This window comes from Heterocephalus glaber, unplaced genomic scaffold (genome assembly GCF_053883595.1).
Source record: "Heterocephalus glaber isolate CG9 unplaced genomic scaffold, H.glaber_assembly_v1.0 deba00001472, whole genome shotgun sequence".
Taxonomy (NCBI): Eukaryota; Metazoa; Chordata; class Mammalia; order Rodentia; family Bathyergidae; genus Heterocephalus; species Heterocephalus glaber.
The window spans coordinates 45013453-45038169 of NW_028258315.1; the positions used below are offsets into that span (position 1 = coordinate 45013453).

Below are 24717 nucleotides of genomic sequence, written 5' to 3' on the forward strand. Positions count from 1 at the left end.
TAAAAACTTGCCTTAGCCCATTCCTTCTGCTGTTTAAAGTGAAGGTTATATAGCTTCTTTGATTTGTAGCTCCACTATAGATAACATCCTAACTAAAGAACGAAGTGGGAATCCTTGAACAAACTTGTGATATATGTGCCTTAACTGTCATGTGTTTAGGGCTGTAATCAGTGACAGAAACCACCTGTGTCTAACCATTAAACAGGAATTGGAACTTTATTTACTTAACAAAGACTACTAGGGATGAGAAAATGACTGACAAAAGTATAAAATGTTTATAGTGAGTCGGAGACAAAATATTTAAAAAGCTATAAGTAAAAGATATATTTTTGATATAAAAGGATTTTATATGTTTGTCTTGTTAGCAGGACAAGACCAAAAGGCCTAGGTACGTCAAGAAGGTGTGCAGAAGTGATTTATAAAGGAAATATCTATGTTTACTTGTTGGTTTCAAGTTTGTTATAAAAGGTTTACAGGAATAGAGGTTTCATTGCTTCTGATTTTAATTCTACAAGAGATCTCTATTAATTGACTTACAAAACGTTTTAAATAGTCTTATTTATAATTATAAACAGATTATAATTCCATTGGGCTAAATATATTTGAGTGCACTCTAGTTTTAAAAATTGTCTTATATCTTTGTTTTTTTCATTCAATCGTACAGCTGTTTTGTTTATAGATAAAGGTTATTAAGTTCAAGGCATGCTCCCCTTGGTGAACAAAGGAGCGACTACATGGAAATATTTTCCAGTCTTTGTTCACTAGGGGAACCTCAACAGTTTTCATCTTACAACAGATTGACCTGATAGTTTTCATAGCCTTATAAAAGACTTACAGGAATAAATATTACTTAAATATATTATTATACTATGTTTACATCAGTTGTCATCAAAGGGATAAATTCTAAATATGTTATTATAGTATGCTTACACCGGTCATTTTCAAAGGACTAAATATCCTGTAAAAAACAATAACAAGGTTTTATTTTTTCTAGTGTACTAAATGTATTTGTACTTTCTGACTGTACAGGTTTTCTAATTTTTTTTATGATAATAACCTCTTTTTGATTCAGATATTTGCCTTTTCATACACTCTAGCTATTTATGACAACAGATACATATATGGGCTGAGATATTTTCTTTAGATGGTATCCTACCAAAAGATAATTTATTTATTTTTTAAAAGATAATAATTTAGATAACTTTTGGTGTTTTAAAAAAATGAGTATGTTTAACAATGACTATTTTATATCAAGATGGACATTTAAATGTGTTACAAAGGTAAAGTCATCATAATTGTCATGTTAAAATATTATTTGTGGCTCTTTTTCTGTTAATATTCTACAGGAATTCAACTACTAAAACAACCATGACTGATAACAATAACAGTTCTCTATATTTAAATTCCAAAATGCTTGTTATTCAGGTAAAATCATAATAGTTAAACTCATTACTCTTGTTACAATGCTAATGCTATTGACCTTCTCTTCTGGGTGTTCAACAACTAAAGTTTGGAGACCAAAACTAAAAAGGTAACTGGGCTATGAGGACAGCCAATATTTTGGCCCCAGCCCCTCAAGGTCAACAAAGATCCAGGACATGAGGAAACCTTCTCTACAGGGTCCTACATCTTTGGTAAGTCACTCAACCTCCTAAACAGGGAGATTGTTGGACACCAGGGGACAATGTACTGTGTGCCAAAGGAGGGTCACCAAGAAAAAATCTCCCACGCTTTCACTGAAAACAACTTGGTCAAACAAGGCCATGACCCATCCAGAGGGCTGACACTGACAGAGGAGCAGAGAGGCTCTATACACGGTTCTAAAGTAATGGCCTGGGGAAACTTAACTGACCTTAATAGATAACAAGAGGTTCGTATTGATTGACTCACTTTAACTTGGTCTTAAACACCCAGCAGAAAAAATAACCAAAAGAGGTATAAAACAATGACATAATAATAAAGCTAGACTTCAGAAAAATTAAGACATAGCCCACCCATTAAAATCTTTTGGTTCACTCATGACACACCCATTTCAAAAAGACAAAACTTTGGGTGCCATATAGAAGGGAAAATCATTAATTAGCTACAAGTGTGTATAGAATCTTTTCAGAAAAATTAAAATAAGTTCTTTATAGGTGTCCAATCCTAGAAACCACTGGTCTCCAGATCTCTCCTTTTAGATAAGTGTTTTTCTGACTCTGTGATAACTAATTAACTATAGTGTAGTGATCAAAAACAAAAAAACCCCAAAAAACCATAAAGTAAGAGTATTGGGAAAAAATCACCTGCTTGTCAGCCACAGTCAGGATAAGTTCTATACCAAGCAGCTACAAGATTTATTCCTTTTAAAATAATGTACATCGTTGTTCTTGGTTTATGATGCCTCTTCTCTCATTGTGCTCATATTTCCTGGATACCTACCCATGTCTAAAAAGATCAAGCCTTTTATGTTACACTTGATCACCTTAAGTTGGCCAGTGTCCTTGTTGAGGTTATCAGTTCTCTTTATTTTTAAATATATCTAGGAGGCTTCCAAAAACTGAGAGATACAGGAATAAAACTGTCCTTTACACAACTATTCCATGGCTTTGTTGGAACTATCAACCTAAAATGTGTGTTTTCATGGCCTTGAATTTAAAGGACAAGTCAAGTTCATAGTAACACTACACTCATTGGTATGTTGGCCTCCAAAAGACATTTGCTCAGTTACATACACCTTTTATATTCCAAAAAAAAAAAAGGATTATAAAGATTATATAAATTGTGTTTATCACTTTTCCACTCATTCTCTAAGAGCAAGGACATGACACATGGGCCCTTAGATCAGGAGCTATGATCTCTTCCATCACAGTCTCTTACTTCTATAACAAATGAGCCCCTAAACATCCAGCTGTCTCTGTAAAACCAATGTAAATAATGAATAAAAAAATTACATGTCAAATGAAAAAAATTAAAACTCAATGGGCCAGATAGATATGCCCCCCAAGGTACTAATCAATGGTGGGGTACATTTGGTTCCTGGAGCTCATGGCTCCCCTGGCTATTACTACTCTTGGGACCCCTCAGTATTATCTGTTTAATTCTGTTTTGGACCGTGCCTGGTTCCCCGTTTTCAAAATTTCTTGCAGGAACGATTGAGGGCATTCACCAGCCAGACAGTCATGGAGTTCATCATGGCAGGGAACCAGCCAGTACGGCAAAAGGAAGAGGTCCCCACTTGTCACGGGCCTCATCAGATCCAGGTCTAGCCCCGATCTTCGCCCCTTGTCAGCAGGAAGCAGCTCCAGAAGAGACCTTCATCCAACTATCATAAAACAAAAGCCTGGAATGCTAGGTCTCCCACTACCTCAGCAGCTATTATGTATAGTAGCTGCCCTCTTCCTATCGAGCCTTGCCCCCTCCCCTGTGTGATGTCATGCCAAGATGGTTGCTCCCACCAAAGAACAAACCCTTCTTCCCAGCATGCCCCTGTTCCCGCCTAGAAAGTAACCTGATACTCGCTCACCTCCTACCACCTGGTGACATCACCGGCTCCTCCATTCCCTAGTCACTACCTCACTCAACCCCACCTCAGCCCTTACAAACCCCACCCCAGTCTCTATAAAAGACTCTCCCTGCCCCAGCCATATTGCTTTTGTCTCTCCTTTGTTCAGAGACAGCCCGGCAGATCTATTCCCCTAATAGAGGCTTGTTGTGGCCTGGTCTGGTGTTGGTCTTCGGCCCTTTTACCTGACAATCTTAATTAGCTGAAGATTAAAGAATGAACTAAAATTGGGGTGGGGGTTGTAACAGGGAGAGGCTGCACCTGCAGGTACCGAATGGGTAGCTAAAAGGATGAAGCTTGACGTCTCTGCCTCCAAATTTTTATCTCCCTTATTATCTTCAGGCTTTGGGTCAGATTCCTGCTTGGCTCTGCATGGAGGCATGTTAATGACTTAAGAAGTGTCTGTATTAAATGGTTTATTAGCTTTAAGTGTACCTAGCCTATCTCATCCCCCTTCAAGACTGAGAAAACCAAGATAAGAGTAACTAGAGTAATTTTCAGGATTTACACGGACATCTGATTGTCAGGTTTACAACTGACAACATCCAGTTCCAGATCCCTGGAGCAATCCCTAAAAATATCCAGTCACTGTTCTAAACTTACAATCACTTTGGATTTCAGGAAAACCAGAGCCTCACAGACCTCCTCATGATGAAGTCACTTCCCCAAGTGGGAGGCAATTACCCCATAATGGAAACTGAGCACGCCTCCAAGCAAGAATAACCTTCTAGCAGGAATCAAATTGTGCTTCAATTCATAAGGTTTCCTCCAGAGCTACAAAACCAGAACTGAGAAAATGATCAACTGGGCCCTGACCTATCCTAGCTAATCCATACAGGCAGGTCTCCTTTTGCAAATGGACTAGTCTTAGCCTCTTCATCAGAGTGAGCTCCCTCCAGCTGCTCAAGCTGCCATCTTTCCTCTATTCTCCCTTACTTTGTAACTCTGCCTACTACATCTGGCTATGACTCACATTGATGTCCCGAAATGCTTGTCTGTGATGAGAATTAACAGATCAACTCTGCAGGGTGAAGTGAAGTCCCCATCTCCTCTTTGGGAGACATCTCCTTGGACCCCATCTGGTGACAGAATAATTTAGAACAGGGAGAAGCTGATCTGGGTATGAGATGTCCTCACAAAAAATGATAAACACATCCTGGAGAGAGGTAGACTGGAGGGTCAGACTGGAGCATCAGAAGTGTCCTGCATGCACCTGAGTGTATTGTTAAGGACTAGGCTCCAAGACACCTGGGCTCATGGAAAAAAAGCAAGATACAGAAAGTATTTTTTGTGTGTGGTCATTTGTGTGGGGAAAGGACAGACTCTAACCATATGTATTTGCTTGCATGTGCACAGAACATGCTTGGAAGGGACACGTGACACTGGGCCCCACCTCTGAGCTGTCCAGTGACAGGGTAGGGATAAGCTTTCCAGAAGGCTGGGGTGGAGGACTTTGACTATACTTTGCATTTTGAGGCATGGAATATTTTCTTTAGCCAGAAAAATTAAATTCAAATTTAAAATCCGAAGAGAATAAAATACATATAGATGGTATTTGTTCACTGAGTCCTCCTCACAGCCTCTCATGCCACCTGATGTATGTACCTGGAGAACGTATGTTGTTACATTAGAGAAGGGACATTCACCCAGGGCCCTGGCACTGGCTCGCTACCTCATTGAGGCTCAGCCTGGTTACCCATGGTGAGCATAAAGCTGAAAGAAGCTAACTTCCATGGTGGCACCTTCCTTGTGGCCTGTTATGAGCTGAATTGTGCTACCCCCTCAATTTGTATACTGAAGTTCTAACTTCCAGTACCTCAGAACATGGCCTTATTTGGAAATAAGGTCATTGCATATGCAATTAGTTCAGTGGAGGTCCTGGAGTAGGACAGACTTCATTATGACAGCTATCCTTGTAAAGGAAGACAAACAGACACCCTGAAGCCCAGAGTACTGTGTGAACATGAAAGCAGAGATCAAGGTGGTGCCTCAAGAGCCGAGGAATGCCAAAGATTGCCAGCAACCACCAGAAGCCGTGAGAGACGCCTGGCACAGATTCCCTCACAACCTTCAGAAGCATTCAGCCCTCCTCACACCTTGATCTCAGATTTTTAGCCTTCAGGACCAGAAGACAATAAATGTCTGCTGTTGAACCACCCAATCTATGGGTAAGTCTTTTATCACAATAGCTATAAAAACCACCACATGCTTTTCAGAGTAAGGAAACTTAGTAAGTCTGTGATTTCTGTGTTCTGGTCAGATGTAGAGCTGCTTTAATTCTTGAATAAATTCCAGACCTGATTGTCCCAGGCTCTAACGTTACGTTCAACCCCACCCAGTACTTACTGTCATGGGTCACATTGTTGGAGACCCTAGTGGGCGATATCTTGGACATCCTGGCTGGGGACCAATGGGTCGACTCAAAGCTTAACGTTGGCTGAAGGAGAGTCTCACCTGGAGAGTGACACAGTGTGTAAGTGGGGGGAGGGAGTTCCCCATGGCCCATAGCCCACCTCTTCTCTGGGCAGCTGAAAACTGCTCGCATTTGCTGAGTGATCACTATATGGCTACAGCTGAAGGCCCCTTCCTCCCCACTTTGCTGGCTCCACTGACCCTCCTGGGCATGTCTCCAGCTTCACTAAGCTTTCTGTTCTTAGAACAAATGCATCAACTTTGGTTAGCCTTAGGGCCTTTGCATTTGCAGCCTCCTCAAAAAAATGTTCTCCTGGATCTAGCTGGGACTAAGTGGCTTCTCTCAAACCTAACCTCCAATATCACCCTTCAGAAAGACCTTCCTTCACCTCTCTATCCAAAGGGATATATCCCTTCCCCCCAACCCACATAACTTCACTTGATTTTCTTCTCTATAATTAGCAGTACACAAAAATCAGTTTATTGTCTATTTGCCCCTAGAGCTGCATTAGGACAAAGGTCTTCTCATCAAAGCTGATTTGCCCTTGGCACTCTATTGACTTTTCTTTCTTTTCTTCCTTCTTTCTTTCTTTCTTCCTTTTTTTTTTTTTGCGGAGGAGGAAGCAGGGATTCGGTAAGGTGTTCAAAGTCACGCAGCCAGGAAGGGCTGGCTCCCACATTCCAGTCCAGAGTTTCGGTGACTCTAAAGCTTGCAACATTTCCGCTACATTCCTGCAACAGTCCCCTGGAGAGTGGAATACCACGCAGCCTCAGGTTAGCAAGGCCTCACATCCTAAACCCTAGATCAGCCAGGCCGTGCCCTGGGGCTACACAACAAGAATGCAACGGGACTGAGGACGTGAGGATGGACAATGCAAGCGTAGGTGACAAAGGAAATATAATGGAAGGGTGTGGAGCTTTCGAAGACCTTGCAAGGAGCGTTCAGAAGGCTCCGCCCCGGCCCCTATGCACCCCGGGTCACCCCAGTTTTGAATCCTCGCCCGCCAAGCCCACTCACCCCCTAAGCCAGCCCAGGGCTCGCGCACCGGCCACGCGCGCCCGGGTTCGCTCCGAAGGCTTAGCTCCACGGTTCTCCAATGTGCGCTTCTGGGCCCTGCGTTTACGTTGCCAAGGCAACCATTATCCGGTCCCGCTGTGACGTCACAAAGGCCCAGAGGCGGGGTCGCTTGCAGGGGTGGAGAAAGACTGGAGTTCGGCTGCTACGGAGGCTGGGGCTGTTGGCCCAGGATGGGGAACCGGTGGCCCAGAAGTTTCTTCATCATTCCTTATTGCCCGCTCCCCTGAGCAGGGTGCTCAGGATGAGTGAAACAAAAGTAGACGTGGTCCTTTCCTGCACGTTATAGAGGGCCAGTTCTGAAAGTGTGATCTGGGACTGCAGCCTCCACAATGCTGAGAACTCCTTAAATTCTGGAGGTGGAATCCAGCAATGTGTGTGTGGGTTGCAACAAGTTCTTCCTGGCATTGGACACATAATAAACACAAACAGTGACATACGTTTCCTTGAACTAAGGTGGGGGGAAACTGCAGTGAACATGAACATTCTTGATGGTCCAGATTCACCACTTATTGCAACCAGGGAACTCAGCTGTACAGTCCCCAGCTCAGCAGGAGACAGACCCTTCCTAGATCTCTGACCAGGACCATCAGATTTCCCTATGCATCATGGGGACCTTGAGATGACCAAGTGCTTGGAGTTGGGGTCACAATCAAGGCTCTGTTCTTTTCAAGGACATTTAAGGGGCCATGGGGAACTCTGGAGCAGTCTGCCAGCCAGTAATGTGGTCCCAGTGACAATCCAGGCAGCCTCTGGCTCTGCCCGAAGCAGCTGTAGTGGATGGGGAGAACATGTCCAAAGCAGGAATGCAGAGGTGGGAGTGCAGAAGTGAAAAGAGCAAGGACACCTGTATCACCACTGAGAACAGTGTCCTCACTGGCAGTAGTCACGGCGGGTTTTGTACAAGCCAGGAAGAAGTATCACTGTGTTAAGCCATATATGTGATTTGTAAGTGTGTGTGCATTTGCTAATGTTAAGTACCCTGAGGAGGTGAGTGGTCCCTCTTTCCTCTTTGGAGTAGAGGCCTCTTAAGATATCATCCAAAGTCCTCAGTGGTCTAGTCTCAGCCTGTCTCTGCAGCCTCATCTCCCTACAAACTGTCAAAAAGTAGCAGGACAAAACAAAACAACAACAAAATACTACCTTACATTGTATTTATGTTTTAATTAAACAAAAGATGCATTTGATGAATTAAGGTACAATGAGTTTATCTTAAACACCAGGATTTCTAATGAGGCTTTTAGGGACCTAGAAAATAAGTGACCCTAATAGAAGAAAACTGATGAGAATGCTGCCAATTCATTGTTATTGACAGATAAATCCGTGAATCTCCCCAGGAGCCCTCCTTACAAGGAATCTTCTGTATGCCAGGCACTGTTCTAAAGTGTTATTACAATTCATCTGTTTAACATGCATGGCCACCCTACAGAATAGGGTGTTGTGTTAATGCCTCTGCCTTTCCACATGCTGCCAGTGAGGCCAAAGCTGGGGTTTATAATTAGGCAACAGAACCCCAATCTGTGCTCTAAACTAGATATTCTCGGCCTCTCACCAGGAGTAGCCTTATAATCTTCATGCAATTATGGAGAAAGGGCATGGAGCTTTGGAAGGGGACCTTGCAAGGAGCAAGAAGGCTCCACCCTAAACCTCCTGGACCTTGGTCTTCTTGGGAAAAGCCCAAGAAATCTGAAGCTGTACTCTGTAATGTATATGCTCGTGCCTGTTTTGGCACTTAGCTCTTTAGAAGGTTAGAAACCATCTGGAAAGTTTAGTTTGGTTTGGAAATTTTAATCTCACCCTAACATCATTTGTCAATTACAAGCTCATTTTAAAAATAAAATGGATTGATGAAATGATGGAAGGATCCATAGATATGTGACATAGCAAGAACAGTAATGTGCTAATTGCAGGGCCTAAATGTGGGTGTTCACCTTTTTTGTGTTTCAAGTTTGAAAATTTTCATAACCTAATTTTGAGAAAAGCTAATAATCTTCTTAAAGGGGTAATTTGTATTTGTGATTTCACACTTTCTTCCATGACAAAGTGGTCAGTCCAAGGTCTTGGGAACAAACAATAGAAATCAACTATAGCCAGTTAAAGGGGAAAAGGATATGGAGGCATTCCTGGCATCTGCAAGACAGGGAACCAGGCCTGGAGACATTGCAGCCAGGAGCAGTCACCTTCCTGCAAAGCACCTTGTGCTTTCCTCCAAACCAAGTCTCTGGCTTCTACAGTGGGAGGTATGGATTCTAGAAAGGGATTTCAGAGAACTAGCAGAATAACACATGCCCACAAGACAGCACCTGTGCCTCTTCTCCACTGCCCATGGCCTTGTCACAGGACAGAGTTCCTCTATTCCTTGCATTGGTGTCTTCCCTCTTGTTGGAGGTGGGGTGGGGTGGATTAATCTTTTTCTCTGATGGTTTCTCCAGAGGCAGTACAGGGCTCACTTCCAGGAAGCACTTCTCTTCCCTTTGCTCACATTCAGACAATCTCAGCGGCTCATCTTGCCCTAGATAGTCACCACCTGCCTGCCCTTTCCAGCCATCCACAGACATTTCCCTTTCCCCAGCCTCCCTGTCCTCTGCTGCCTGGGTAGGTCCAGTGGATAAAAGAAGGGGAGCAGGACTGTCCCCTTACTCCGCCTCCTGTGGCATCTTGGTTAGTGACTGAGACTTCTGCAGCTACTTTCTCCCTGGGATTGCAGTCCATTTGTTTATCTCTGGTGGCCTCACCTTTCCCTTTTTGATATTCACTTCCTCCCATAAGTGTGAAGACATGAAGCTGCTTGGCCAAGGCCTCACAGCCCATAGTGGCAGAACTGGGACTCAAACTCAGGCCGTTTGACTCTACTGCCCAGCCTATTAGCCACCACCCCATGCCTCTTTCCACTGGCCAGGAGAGAGGCAGTGCTCATCCAGCTGGGGAGGGGAGGTCTTGGGACCTGGGACTGGAAGTGGGCTCTATTGTTCACATAGGCCTCCCCAGACCCATCTGGGTTGTCAGATAGGGCAGGAAGTGGGGTGCTGATCTCTGGTGAGATCATTAACTGAAGGTAAACCCAGGCATGGTGCAGCTCACAGAAGTAAATGAATCTGGACAACATGCAAGCCATTCACTAATACCTCCTAGATGTCTGGAGGCTTAATGTGTAATGGAATGGAATGAGATAGAATGTATCTGAAGCAGGCAGAAAATTGGAGAATTCTGGTGACTTTCCAAATTCATGGTAAATGCCTTAAACATTGAGACTTCTTACATGTGGATTTTCCTTTTGCTCAGAGGTTGTAGCTCTGGAGAATGACTGAGCCACATGTACTATATTTCATCATGAGTCAGTCCTGTGGGAAGTGTGAACTTGACTTTCTGCACACTGAACTCTACAGGAATTCTGTCTGTCACATTTCAGAGGAAAGCTGCAGAAGTCCTACTAAAGCAATGGTGGCGAATGTATGGCACCCATGCTGAAGTGGGCATCCAGAGCCCTCTCTCAGCACCCGAGCCAAGTTGCCCCAGCAGCTAAGCATCAAATTACAGTTGTTTTTTCTAAACTAAAATCTCAGTATATAGGTTTAATGCAGTGTTGGCACTTTGGTATGTGGGTTTTGGGTTGCAATTTTGGTACTCAGTCTCTAAAAGTTTTGCCATCACTGTCTAGAGCATCATAAGCCTTGCCTCTCTCCTTCTGTGGGCAAATATCCTAGCTGCAGTCTTTAGTGGAGTCCTTGATGGCTCCGGTGGTACTTTAGCCTGGCATTCTTTCCATTGTGTGTGCAATTACATTAGATAAATTGCCCTTCTGCAAGCTCAGATGGACATTATTTGAGTAGAGTTAGTGATAATTAACGAGCACTCAATTTTTATTTTTTGGTACCATGGATCGAACTCAGGACCTTGTGCTTTCCATGCAGGCACAGCACCCCTGAGCTAAATCCCCAGCCCACCAGCACTCAATTTTGGCCTCCATATCACAGGCTTACACATTTGACTACAGCTCAAGAACACTTGTGCTAGTGAAAGCCCACAACAGGGACAGTGCTCTTGGAGGGCAGCCTGGGGGTGGCATCATTAGGACCAGGATAGAGGATGAATAGAATCCAAGTAGGTAGATGGAGCTGTGTGGATCAAGGAAAGCAAGAGGCAAGGAAGAGTATGAACCTGAATCCAGGGAACACAAATGACTTTGCAGGGCTGCACTAGGAAGTAGTGGCTGCTTCCAGGTAAGAAACAATGATGACTTAGATGAAGGTGGAGGCAGTTAGGGTGAAGAGAGGCTTGGTACCTACTACATTTGGGAGGAAGGATGGATAGATGGGCTGGAAGTTGAGGGGATATACCTGGACAAACTAGGGTAGGTTGAGATTTGCTGAGATGGAGAACTGACAGGAGGAAGTATGTGCTTGAGTCTCTCTCTCTCTCTCTTTCTCTCTTTCTGAAAGGACCTGCCTGCAGAGTGTCACAGGCTAACTGAACCCTATGAGTGTGTATTTACTATATTCCATTCACTAATGGATATGGGATTTTTTTCTTTGGGGTGATGGAGTATGTTGATGGCTGTACAATTCTGAATACAGTAAATGCAACTTATGTGGGTGAAATTTTAGTATGTGAGTTCTATTTAAATAAATATGTTTAAAAGGAGAAGAAGAGAGATGATCCACATAAACAAATACTCTGAAGGGGATAAGCGAGAGATTGAGAAGTGCTCACTGGATTTGCCACTGAGTGGGTGGACCTTGGTGGATGCAATTTTGGAATCTCCTAGGGGTGAGAGGATGGGTGAGGAAGAAGATACAGTACATGTAGACAATTTTCAAGGGTCTTGGCCAAAGCTTCATCTTGCTCCATTATAGGTGTAGCTGACCTGAAATGGCACTGGAAGAATGGGCAGTTCTTCCTGCTGGCAGCTCTGGTGGACACTGGGTCATCAAAGCCAGACCTAGTGCCACAATTCAGGAGGCAGATGGTTAGGCTTGGGAATCAGCATGGTGGGGTGTGTGAGGAAGTTGCATGACATTGGTCTGGATTAGAGGTGGTACTGCAGCAACTGGGCGACTGGAAAGAGGGATGACACTAGATCAGGCTTGTGGACAAAAAGGAAATGAAAGAGACAGAGATGAGGGGGAAAGGAAGGAAGAAGCGGGAGGAGAAGTGCAAGGAGGAGGAGGGAAGAGTAGAAAGAGGTGTATGTTCCTTAGCCAAACCTTCCCTGACAACTCCTCCCGCCCAAGTCTAAGCTGATAAATTCTCATTAGGCCCACAAAATAATGTCTTGGTCATCTCACCAGAGCTACTGTGGATCTGTCTGCTCTGCTGTCCATTAGGTCTATGGGTCCAGGAGCTGTACTCCGTGACCCTTGACCCCAGCGCTTCTTTGTGCAGGGTCTGCCTAGCAGATGCAAGGTGCTGAATATCTATTCTGTGTAGGGATAGTGAAGGGAATGGACAGTGAATGGGAAGATAATATTTACATGAAGGTGAAAATCTCTGTGGCAGAATGTGTGGAGAGTTATTTACCTACAGGTGTGTGGCCGGGTGTTAGATGGATAGGTGGGCCCATCATGGATGGTGAGTGATGGAAAGATAAATAGGTGGGTCTGTGGATGGGTGGATGGACGGATGCTTTGGTAGACACTGTGGCATGTGGGGTAGATTACAGCAGAGGATAGCAGGAACAGGCAGAAGGGTGTGTGCGATGTCTGCCTCCGCCACACGGTGTCTCCCTGCACCCGCTAGAATACTGGCGCTGGTACAGGCCTTTTCTGCCCAAAGCGACTTCCAAAAGAGGAACTTTTGTCCCGGGCAGTGGTGAATGGTTCTCGGTGACGCAGGCTCCTAAACAGTTGAACAGACGCTGCGCTGCCGGCCTACGTCAGGGGAGACCAAGCAAACAGCGCTGCGGGAACCTTGGCTTCCCAACCCGCGGCCTTGTCCCTGCTGCACTCAGCGTGGGCCTCAGGGTGGGTGCTGGAGGCTGCGGAAAGTGGAGATCGTGTCCTGCTGGATCCTCCTGCAGGTGGGCTGGGGGGAGGGGCAGTCAGGCAGCAGTGACTCGTCCCCAGGCCACAGCGTCCTCAAAGGCGACTGCCTTGAATGGCTGCAGAAATCTGAACCCTGATTTTAAGCCTTACTAATTCAAATTCCAATCCCATCCCAGCCAACCTAGCGTTGCCTTCTAAGCTTTTCATTTACAATATCTTCTAAATCCTGATGCTGGTTACATTTTTGAACCCCAGGTCTCCAAAACCATTTGAGGGCTGGGTACTGGGGATTGAACCCAGGGCCTTCCCACTAAGCTCAATCTCTAGCTCTTTTTATTTTCTTTCTTTTGAGAGAGTCTTGATTAGTGGCCCAGACTGGGCTCAGATTTGCAAGCCTCCTTCCTTGGCTTCCCAGAATATTGGGATTACTGCATGCACCACTAAGCCTTTTTGTGCAAACCTCATTCCTTTCCCAAAATCTTCTGAATGTAATCAGAGCACCCCTTAAATCTATAACAATAAACCCTAACTCAACCTCAGTATGAACCAAGGGCAAACCCAAAGGTAGATTCACAGGCTCAAAACAGTTTGCAAAAATAGATAAAGGCATGAATATATTATGAGTGTGAAAAAACCCCAGTGCTGCAAAAATGAAGGTGGTAAAAAGTGGATGTTGCCCTTCACCAGCCACCATGTCCCCCCTCCCCAATCTTCCCACCAGAACTTAACACCATTTTTGCATTTGCACATACCTTTATGAACAGATGGATCATCACACCTGTGTTCCTGGGATGTGCTGTTTAGATGCTGTCACTGAGCCTGTGGATGGAGAGCCCTGATTTCTTTGGGGAGTGCATATCACTGAGGATTGAAATCAAAGCTTTGTGCATTCTAAGCATGTTCTGTACCACTGAACTATTCCTCAGCCCTTTTTATTTTGACAGGCTCTAAATCCTTAGCAAATTAAATTGCCAGGGCTGGCCTTGAACTTGCAACCTCCCTGTTTCAACCTTGCTGGTACCTGGAATTACAGGCATGTACCACTAAGACATGCCTGGATTCCTTTACATTGTTGTACACAGTTTCTAGAGCCCAGGGCCATAAGCTCTCTGATTGTGGCCCCTGGCAACACTGAGAGTCTGTTTTGCTCCCTGCTGTATGCCTGATGCTCAGAAAGCACCTGGTACCTAATGGATGGTCTCTCATATTTGCATTGAAGGACTGACTAACCTATTCAAGAGTCATGCACTGCCTGTCATGGCAGATTGTCTCCAACAACAGCTATCCTTGTACTTATATACATAAGAAGTGAATAGACACAAAATAGACACTGCTGAATTGCCCTTTAATTTTTTTTTCCTGTACCAATTTTCACTTCCATTAAGGGTGTAGAAAGCATGTACCAACACTGATTATTATCAGCCTTTCTCATTTTTGATAATTTGATGGGCAAACAAACCAAATGTGATTTTAATTTGTATTCCCCAAGGACCTATTTGAAACTCCAAACTATTTATTAAGCATTTATTCAACAAGCTATACAGTGATTCCTCATTTAATGACTGAGTTCCCTTCATGCAACTAGGTGGTTAAATGAACTGATCACTAAGTGAGTAATTGTTTGTAGTATGTACAATATTCAGAACAAAGAAATGATCAAAGGAAGCTCCAATTTGATTACTTTGCTTTTATTTGCATAACTCTTACATGCAGTACTGTAATATATAACAGAACATAAAACTACAGTACTGTGCCACACAGTACAATCAACAAAACTTACAGTATGTGCTGTATAAATAAGATGTACTGTATAAAAAAGACACTGAGGCTCTATAAACAAGATGAACAGAACTCGGAGCGGGGGGGAGAGACAGGTCATAAGACTGAGCAGCAAGTTGTAAGTCCAAACAGCACACCTTGGTCATAAATCTGAACAGTTGTTAAACAAGGGAGGTCATTAAACCAGGAATATCTATATAGCATAAATTAGCACTTCCTTGTCCCAGGCCTCCCTTCTCCTCCCTCTCAAACTTTTTTCGGTTGTTTCTTTAAAATTATTTTTCAAATTATTTTTTTAAAGATATGTTTATGCTTTGATTTCTGCATTTATCAGTTTTAGGTAATTACCAGCTTGACTTCCTGTCAAGGTGAGGATTTAGCACTCTGGTTCAACCCTGAGTTCACTTTGCCGCTTCCCAATACAGCTGATTCAGGGTTTGGGAAGCAACCTTGACTTTGCCTCACATGATTGCATCAGTGTTATTCCCTTCTTTTTTTTTTGGGTACCAGGGATCGAACTCGAGTCCTTGCGCTTGTGCAGCAGGCAGCGAAACCACTGAGCTAAATCTTCGGCCTGTGTTATTCCCTTCTGAAATGACCTTACACAATTTTTTGTTCTTCACGAAGTTAAATACCTCACTTTTCACTTTCTTAGATTTTCCCTTTTTTATTGTGAAATACATGAATCATATAGAAGATTGTATAAAATATATACATTTCAAGAAATAAGAGTTTATTTTTTTAAAAAAGAACAAAGACCTCAGTTAAGAATCAGAGCTTTGACAGTTCCTTAGAAATCCCTGTCCTCCCATCCTGATACTGGGGGAAGAGGTACTGGGGATCAAATCCAGGGGTGCTCTATCATGAGCTACATCCTCAGCATTCTTTAATTATTTATTATTATTATTTTTTAAAATTGTGAGACAGGTTCTTGCTAAATTGTCAAATTAGCCTGGACCTTGTGATCTTTCTGCCTCAGCCTCCAGCGCAGCTGGAGCTATAGGAAGGCACCACCGTGCCCTGTTCCCATCCACATTTTCGTGACATATATTCCTATACTTTTTCAGTTTTATCATCCTTGAATGTATTGCTAGACAAAACCTTGCTTAATTTTGCCTAGTGGTCAACTTAACAGAAGTGGGATCATTTACCCCTGTTCTTCTGGGACTTGCTTTATTTGCTCAGCATTGTGAAATCCATCCATGTTGATGTATGTGTCGTAGTATTTCATTATGCAAACATAGCATGATGTATTTATCCCTTTTATTGTTGATGACATTTCTTTTGCCTCCAGTGTTTTCCTTTTACAAACAATACCTGTAAAACCAATTTTGTCCACATCTCTTGATGCACAGAAAGAAGAATTTTTCTGGGCAGACATCTGTCAGGGGCATTGCTGGGTCAGAAAATATATGAGTTTAGCTTTAGATAATGCCAAACTATTCTCCTAAGTGGCTGTAACAGTTACATTCCATCAGCAGGAAATTTAAAGCTCCTTTGAGTTATGACCTTGCCAGCTGCTATGATTAGGAAAGGTGTCTCCCAAAGGCCTATGTGTTAAAGGCTTGGTCCCCAACTTGTGGCACTCATGGGAGGTGGTGGGAACCTTTAAGAGGTGGACCCTGGTTGGAAGTTTTCCAGTCACATGGAGTTGTACCCTTGAATGGATTATATAGTAAGTCAATCTCTCTGTCTGTCTGTCTCTCTCTCTGCTATTTTGTCATAGTAATGGAAAGCTGACTAACACACCAACACTCTATTGATTGACTGATTCCCAGTCTGATAGGAGAATTCTATCTCACTGTGATTTTAATTTTCCTGTTTGTGGACAATGAAGTCAAACATCTTTCCATATGTTTATTGGCTTTTGGCTTTCCTCTCTCATGAAGTGTCATTTTAAATCTTTAACATATTTCCTATTCCCTGTTAATTTGCAGAACTTTATGTTCTGCCAGTACTCATCTTTTGTCAGATATATTTGTGACAAATATCTTCATTTCCCAAAATCTTTACACATATGCCTTTCTAATTTTGATCTTTTTTTTTTCAGCACTAGGGATTGCACTGAGGGCCTTCACAATGAACTATATCTCCCATCTTTTTTATTTTTTATTTTGAGATAAGATCTCACGAAATCTTTAAGTTGTCCAGCCTAGGCTCAAACTTGTGATTCTCCTGCCTCAGTCTTCCACAGTGCTGAGCAACCATGCTCAGCTCTATTTTGGTCTTTAATTCACCTGTAAAATATTTCTGTATACATTGTGTATACAAAGTGGAAGTTTAGTTTCACTTTTTCTCCCTTTGGATAACCAATTATCACACTGTCTTATATTTTTAAAATCTATCTTTTCCTCTCTAACCTGCATTGTCTCTACCATATATTTATTATTTATGTATACATAGTCCTGAGTCTGGATTCTGTTTTATTAGATTCATCTTGTTGCCATAATCCTTTCTATATGTCATGACCACTGGTCCTTACAAGCACTCTGTGTATCATTTCCTTAATGGACAAACACATAGGATGTCCCATCAGTGCCATTGATGTCGTTATTTCTTGCACATATCTTCCTGGCTGTTTCCCTCCTGCTTTCATTTTGCCTAATTGATTTATTGGCATCTTGTACAATTGTCATCTTAGGACTCTCCTTCCTGTCCTTTTTGTTTTTGATTCACTCAAGAGAGTGTCTTTCGTTTCCTTGATTTCCTTTCTTGTTTTAGTACAGTATTCTTCTAGTAGGTTTCTGAGAGAGTTAAAGGAGGTAAACTTTGGAGAAGGTGCATGTCTGTACATTTACCTGGTTGATACTTTTAGCTGGGTACAGAATTTAGATAACAATTATTTTCCCCTAGGATGTTGAAGGCATTTTTTAGCCCTTTGTGATAGATATTTTCCAAACATAACCAAAGCAATACGTCCAGTTCCATATGTTTTTCTGGAAAACTTGCTACTCTGTCTCCCAGGACAGAGACTTTTTACTGTCCCCTTGAATCTGGGAAGGTTTTAGGGACTGCTGGAACAAATAGAATGTGGCATGACTTTCAGAGCTAGATTATAAAAGGTGACATGGTTTCCTCCTGATTTTCTTTCTCAGGACTCTTGGAAGACAGCCTCCAGGTAGCAAAGAAGTCCATGCCCTTGGAGGGGTCCTAACTGGTAACCCCAGTGAAGATTAGCCCACTAGGATCAACATCAGTTTCCAGACATATGAATGAGCAATTTTTCAGATAATTTCAGTCCTCAGACTTTAACTCACTCCTACTAATGCTGAGTGGAGCCTAAGTGTATTATCCCTGCTCAGCTCTATTCAAATGGAGGCTGTGAGCAGGAGCAACCTGTTTCCTCCTGAACCAGCCTTGGAAGAGTGACATAGAAAATGTTCATCAAACAGCTAAAGAGCAGAGGATAAGGAAAGAGACTTGTAAGTTCAAGCCCAGAGTGGACAACAGCAAGAGATCTGTCTCAAAATGAAAAAGGGCTCAGGATGTAGCTCAGTGCAAAGGCCATTGGTTCAGCCCCCAGTACCAGAACAACAACAAAGCCATGCTCCCAAGACTTCAGAGGCCAAAGTTCAGCACCCAACAAGGGTCTTCAGGCTCTGGAACACATGGGAGCTTAGTGACAACCAGTGATACAGTTATATGTGCAGTCACCATCAACTGCAATGGAGCAGGAAAGGGGTAGGGATCTCTTAGACATCAGCTGTCCTGAAGAGAGGCCTGTATGAAAGAGAAATAAGAAGGAAGAAAGAAAGAGAAGGAAGCTCTGGTCCACACAGAGGCAGTTGTGTCTGGGATGAGCTGCCACTTGTTGGCCCACCTGACCTTATCTGCCCTGACTGTAGTACCAGGCAGGTGCTGCTGCTTAAGCCAAGGAAAGGGTCTTTAGAATGACCACTGAGGGAGGGGTGCCCCAGACTGAATAGTGTTGGATTTTCATTCAGTCATTCAGAAAAGACTTCTCGAGCATTCACCACATGCCAGGCCTGCTGGAAATGAAGCAGGCAACAAAAGGGACAAAAATCCCTCCCCTAGAGCTGGATTTCTCATGGAAGGAGGCAGACACAGGCAGTCCAGAAGGCACCAGCCCAGGGAAAGAGGCAACTGAGAAAAGTGGAGCTGGGGAAGAGGTGAGGAGGCCTGGATGTTGAAGGGAGGGCTGTATTTTGTATGCAGTGTTCAAGGAAGACTCATGGAGGACAGGAGCCTGGAAGAGGAGAGAGTGTGAGATGCCACTCTCTGGAAGCAGAGGACCTCAGACCAAGGCCCAGCAAAGTATGTCCTGAAGGGGAATAGGGTGCAGGGATGGCAGGGAGAGCATGGCACCAGGGCCCAGAGCTGATGGGCCTTATCAGTCACTTATCAGTCACAGGAGGTCTCACATCCTGCATGAAGCCAGTGCCAGACAGAGAGGACATGATCTCACTTGTACTTTGGAAGGGTTGTTGTGGCCACTGTCTTGAGAAGAGACAGAGCATGAGGGGGCACCTGTAGATCTAGGAGAAGGATACTGGGTTGCAAAGCAAGGAGGGAGCATGGTGGCACAGAGTGGCCAAATCCTGGATACACTGCAAGCCATTTGTTGGAAGCAGGTAGTGAGACAGAGGAGCCCATGAGGATAGCATCCGGGAGGACAAAGTGCCCTGAAAGGGGCTGCAGCTCGAGGCTCTGGGGAGTTCTCATTTCTAGCCTATGGGCCTACTTGTCACTCAGAAGAGCCTCCCTGACCCACATATCCCACCCTGAATTAACATTTCCTGTGTTATCAGTGGGGGATGTTGGTGAAAAAGATGGTGTGGATGTAGATCATTTATTGTGCCCCATTGTATGGACCAAACTAATTTGGGGCTATCCAGGCCCAAGGGGATGGAAGAAAGAGTGCTTCTGGAAGAAGCCACAAGGATTATGGTCATGCTTTCTGTGTCCTGGCTGGAGACCTGGAACACAAAGTGGGGAGGAGTGCATTGATAGCAGTGGTTGGAGATATGGGTCTTTGAGGTCATGGTGAGGAGCACCAGGTGCAACTGGAAGATCTAAGATGCAATTCAATTGGAATTGCAGTTTCAAGCAGAGAAAAGACTTGACTTAATCTACATCTTCTGTATAGATTGGAGGGGTAAATGGTAGATGTAGAAGCCACTGCTCTGTGCTCTGGATGAGAGGGGGGTGACTTGGACCAAGATTGAGGTGCTAGGCAGGGGAGAGATGGAAAAATATCTACAGGGTAGGCCATGGGTTGACTATGATGTCAGGAGGTGCATTAGTCAGTTTTTCATTACTATTACAAAATGCCCCAGGCAGCCAAAACTATGAGGAAAGAGGTTTATTGAGCTTCCTGGAAGAAAATAGAAATCACTTCAAATTACACTTTAAAAAAACAAGAAAAAACCCCCACCATCCTCAGAGTGACACAACTGTCAGGGGAGAAGACAAAAGACTTTCACAACCAGTTGCCTAGTGGGTCTCTGTCCAGGCACATCCAAGCCAGGCTTCCCTGGACCTGGGGTGGGGTGGGGAGCTCTTGGGGAGCTAGCACTTTTTTCTCTAGTCTACAGATCAGGTAACAGAGGTTCACAGAAGTCAAATCAAGTGATAACCACACAGCTTGCCAGCCTCCAAGCAGGGTTGGTGTGTTTGCAGCCTGAATTATTCTGCTTCCCAAATGGCCAATGTACTCTAGGAACTGTTAACAAAGCTTCATGTTCTTTCTCATGTGTCTCCCTCAGTGACTATTCCTGCTTAGCACCCCTGGCAGGTCCTCTGGTGCAGGCCTTCCCAGTGGCTCCTGTCTTCAGTGCTGCTTGCCTGCTCCATCAGGTAGCCTCTGGCTGAGGCTTCCACCCAGCAGCACCCAGCCAGGTAGCATCCCTCAGCCTCCATTTCCCACAAGACAAAATGGAGATCTAAGGAGGTCCATGGGCCCCTCCTGACTGACCTCACACCCCCTAGATATGCAGCCCAGATTCCCCAGCAATCAGACCTAAGCCCTCTCTCTCAGACTGCAGCTCCAGGTTCTATTTTCTGTACTAACAGCCTCTCTCATGGCAGGTATTGTAATTTTTCTGTCTGAGGAGTGTGGCCCTTCAAGAGCCAGAGTTCTGGCTTCAGACTACCTGGGTTCAAATTCTGACTCAACGTCTTTTAGGTGTGTGTCCTGAGGTAAGTTACTTAACCTCTCTGTGCCTCAGTAGCATAACCCACACATAATCATGGGATGGGATGGCAAGAGTAGCTGCTTTCTATGGCTGTGCAAGAATTAAATGAGTTGGTGTGTGTATGTGAAGCACTTGGAACAGAGCTGGCCTGACATGTAGTCCTGCTAAAGCTCCTGTTAAGGTTTCAAACCTCAGCTGATTATGCCATCTGTGATGGTCAACTGATTATGTCAACTTTAAAAGTTTAGTTAAGAGAAGCTTAACTAAATTGGCTCAGCAATTCCACATCCTTGTGTGTGGAAGATCCACCATAGGGTGGCTCATCACCTGGATGGTATAAGGGGGAAACAAGGAAGGACGGATCTGCTTCTGTTTCTTTGGAGGAACCTTCACCTTGGACATCATTTCCTATCTTCCAGCAGAGACTCTTCAGCTTCCAGAAAGGATCCCCCAGCCTTCAGACATAGACTCTTCAGCCTCCTCAAACACACTCACATGGGACACTGCAGTGAGATCCAGACCTTGGACTGGGTCCTTTGGTCTCCAGTGCTGAGACAGACCCTCTGCACTCTTCCTCATCTGACTCTGTGGGTGGCCATTGCAAGCCAATCTTGTAAATTCATATATATTTGTGTAGCTTGTGTTTTATCTGCTTCTCTAGTAAATATTGACTGATACACTGTCTCCAGCAGGCCTCTTGCCTTCTACCCCACCCCACCCGCATGTTCTGTTTTTTGGTGAGCTAGCTGGGTGGATCCATTAGACTATAAATAATTTAAAGTGCAAAATAAAAGATAGGTGATAGGAAACAGCGAAGCAGACCTTATGCAGAAAGGGAGGAGAATCTATTGATGGAGGGAAATGAGAGTCAAGGGATATTAAAAGGACTAAGATGCAATATGTATGTGTACCAACTTCCCATGATGACTGTATTCATCTAATAAAAAAATTTAAAAAGACGCAAGTCAGGTCACACCATCGCTCTGCTCAAAACCCTCCAATGGCTCCCTCCTTGCAAACTAATGTTCTCCACAAGGCCCAGAAGGTCCACTGTCAGTTCTCTGACATCCTCTCCTTTGACTCTCTGTGCTGACACAGCCACCCTGGCCTCCTCCCTGTTTCTCTACCATCTTTTCTTTTCTGCTGCCTCAGGACCCACTCTCTCTGTCCTTATGTTAACTTCATGACTTCCACCACCTTTTGGACAAGGCCTGTTCCCACAAGCCTGATCCAGGCTGCAACCCACATCTGTGCCTGCACCCCTCGCACCATCAGCTGGCTCTCATATCTCTCCCTTCTGACACTCCCTATCATTGGTTGTCCAAGTCAGTGTTTTCTATCTTCCCCCGATGGCACATAAGCTTCCTGAGGGCAGAATTCATTACACACAGCTGTGACTCTGAGTGAATGGTGACTGAACCAGGAATGTCAGATGAGCTGGGTGCCTCCTGAGATGCAGCTTCCCCGGCCCTGACTGAGCTTCCCTACAATAAAGGCTGAAGAGTGTCCTAAATGAGAGGAGGTGACCTGCTCCCAGCACCCAAAAGGAGGCTTCCAGGCTGCCATAGCACTGCTCCCAAGGCAGAGGAAGTGAGCCAATCCTAGCACCCGGGAGGAGGCTTCTGGGCCACCATAGCACTGATCCCAACATAGAGGAGGTGAGCTGTTCCCTGTGCCCAGGAGGAGACTTCCGGGGTGCCATAGCACTGCTCCCACCACAGAGGAGGTGAGCCATGTGGGTTCCAGCAGCACCCCACCCCCGGGTTGAAATGAGAAGACACGTAAACAAGTCTCCAAACCAGACTTCCAGATCACCTACAGCAACCCCCAAAGGAACCGAGATGGAACACTCTGATACTCAACCACCTGGACTCTCTGAACTGACAACAAAAGAGGATCTGGAAAAAATGAAATCAGAAATAATTTCTCAGATAACAGCAGAAACTGTGCCCATAGATATGATTAATAAATCTAGAGAGGGCACAGATAAAAAAATAGAGGAGCTGAGGAACATGATGGAATCCCAACATAGGAAACAAATGGAATCCATAAAACAGATGCAAACACATTTCCAGGAAATTAAAAACTCCATTGAAAGCTTACGCAGCAGAATGAGCCAATGTGAGGACAGAATTTCAGATATAGAAGATAAGATTGCAATTAGTGACCAGGAAAAGAAAAATTGCTTTAAAATTGTAAGGGACTACAAGAAATCAATCCAGAAGCTGCTAGACGATGCAAAGAAGAATAATATATGACTGATCGGAGTCAATGAACAAACAGGAGAGAGTGCAGAAGACATAAAAAAACTGTTCACAGAACTAATGGCAGAAAACTTCCCAAGCAGGGGAAAAGAACTTGACATACAGATAAGTGAGGCATATAGGGCTCCAAATAGCCATGATCAAAAAAAATCTACACATAGGCATATAATAGTTAGGATTCCAGAAACCCAACAGAAGAACGAAATTCTACAAGCCGTTAGAGAAAAGAAACAAATCATACACAAAGGAAAGCCCATCAGAATCACAGCAGACTTCTCAATGCACCCTCAAGGCAAGAAGAACTTGGAGTGTTGTATTTCAAGCCCTAAAGGAAAACAGCCTCCAACCCAGATTGATGTACCCTGCAAAATTATCTTTCAAAATTGATGGAGAAATAAGATACTTTCATGACAAAGAGCACCTTAGGAACTTCCTGAATACCAAACCAGCACTCCAAAAAATTTTAGACAATATCCTAGGTACAGACAATGAGGATCACAACCCCAGGAAGCCCAGCAGAATGAATGCATCGGGCACAAGACATTAAATGTAAAGGGGGAGGGGCTGGGGATTTAGCTCAGTGGTTTCGCCACCTGCTGCACAAGCGCAAGGACTCGAGTTTGATCCCCGGTGCTGAAAATAAATAAATAAATAAATAAATAAATAAATAAATAAATAAATGCAAAGGGGGAGAATCCAACAAAAAGAAAAAGTCATGACAAGGATAAGTCGATATGTATCAGTTATAACCATCAATATTAATGGTCTCAATTTACCAATCAAAAGAAATAGACTGGCAGAATGGGGCAAGAAGCAAGATCTAACAATATGCTGAATACAAGAAACACACTTAATTCAAAAAGAAACTCATAGACTGAAAGTTAAAGGGTGGAAAAGAGTACTCTGTGTGTCAGGAACCTGAAAAAAAGAAAAGGAGTAGCTATCCTCTTTGGAGATCAAGTGGATTTCAAACCAAAATCTGAAACACTTCTGGTCCCAAGAATTTCAGAGAAGGGATAGTCAACTTGTATGTACAAATCTATTGTGAACATGTGTTTTCATTCCTCTTAAGTAGAAACTTAAGAACCGAACTGTTGGTTCTCAAACAGTAATACAAGAAATTTCTATATTGTTTCCAAAATGGTTTTATCATTTTATATTCACATTAGTAGTATTCAAAAGTTCTAACTGGTTCACACCTATGCTGATATCTGTTCTTTTAAAACTTTTAACTTCATCTCCCTAATGAGTGTATAATACAATCTTGTTATTGTACTGATTAGTATTTTTCTGATTCTAGTGTTGCACACCTTTCCTTGTGCTGTACTGGCTATTTAGCATCTTCTTCGGTCTACTTTTTAATTGGGTTGTCTATTAATGAGCTGTAAGAGTTCTTTATGTATTCTGACCATAGGTTATATGTATTATAAATATGGTCTATTTAAGAACTACTTTTCATTTTCTTAATGATGTCATTTAAAGTTCTAAATTTTGATGGAATCTCATT

The 24717-nt window shown here is 43.6% G+C and overlaps 1 protein-coding gene and 1 long non-coding RNA gene across 2 annotated transcripts in view; one reads left to right on the forward strand and one right to left on the reverse strand.

Annotated features, from left to right (window-relative positions):
- The window catches only part of Cfap100 (cilia and flagella associated protein 100), a 58198-nt gene extending 51051 nt beyond the window's left edge, over nt 1-7147 (reverse strand). Inside the window, exons 1-2 of the mRNA XM_004854153.3 lie at nt 6975-7147; nt 5891-5998 (exon numbers count right to left, since the gene is read on the reverse strand). Coding sequence (XP_004854210.2) covers nt 5891-5939 — 49 coding nt within the window. The 5' untranslated portion in view covers nt 5940-5998; nt 6975-7147. The remainder of the gene's footprint in view (nt 1-5890; nt 5999-6974) is intronic.
- Nucleotides 7148-12840: 5693 nt separating this feature from the next.
- Nucleotides 12841-21630, forward strand: LOC110351079 (uncharacterized). Its single transcript, XR_002398106.2, has 3 exons — nt 12841-13047; nt 20840-20950; nt 21366-21630. It is a non-coding gene; the product is annotated as an uncharacterized LOC110351079 (long non-coding RNA).
- Nucleotides 21631-24717: the final 3087 nt, after the last annotated feature.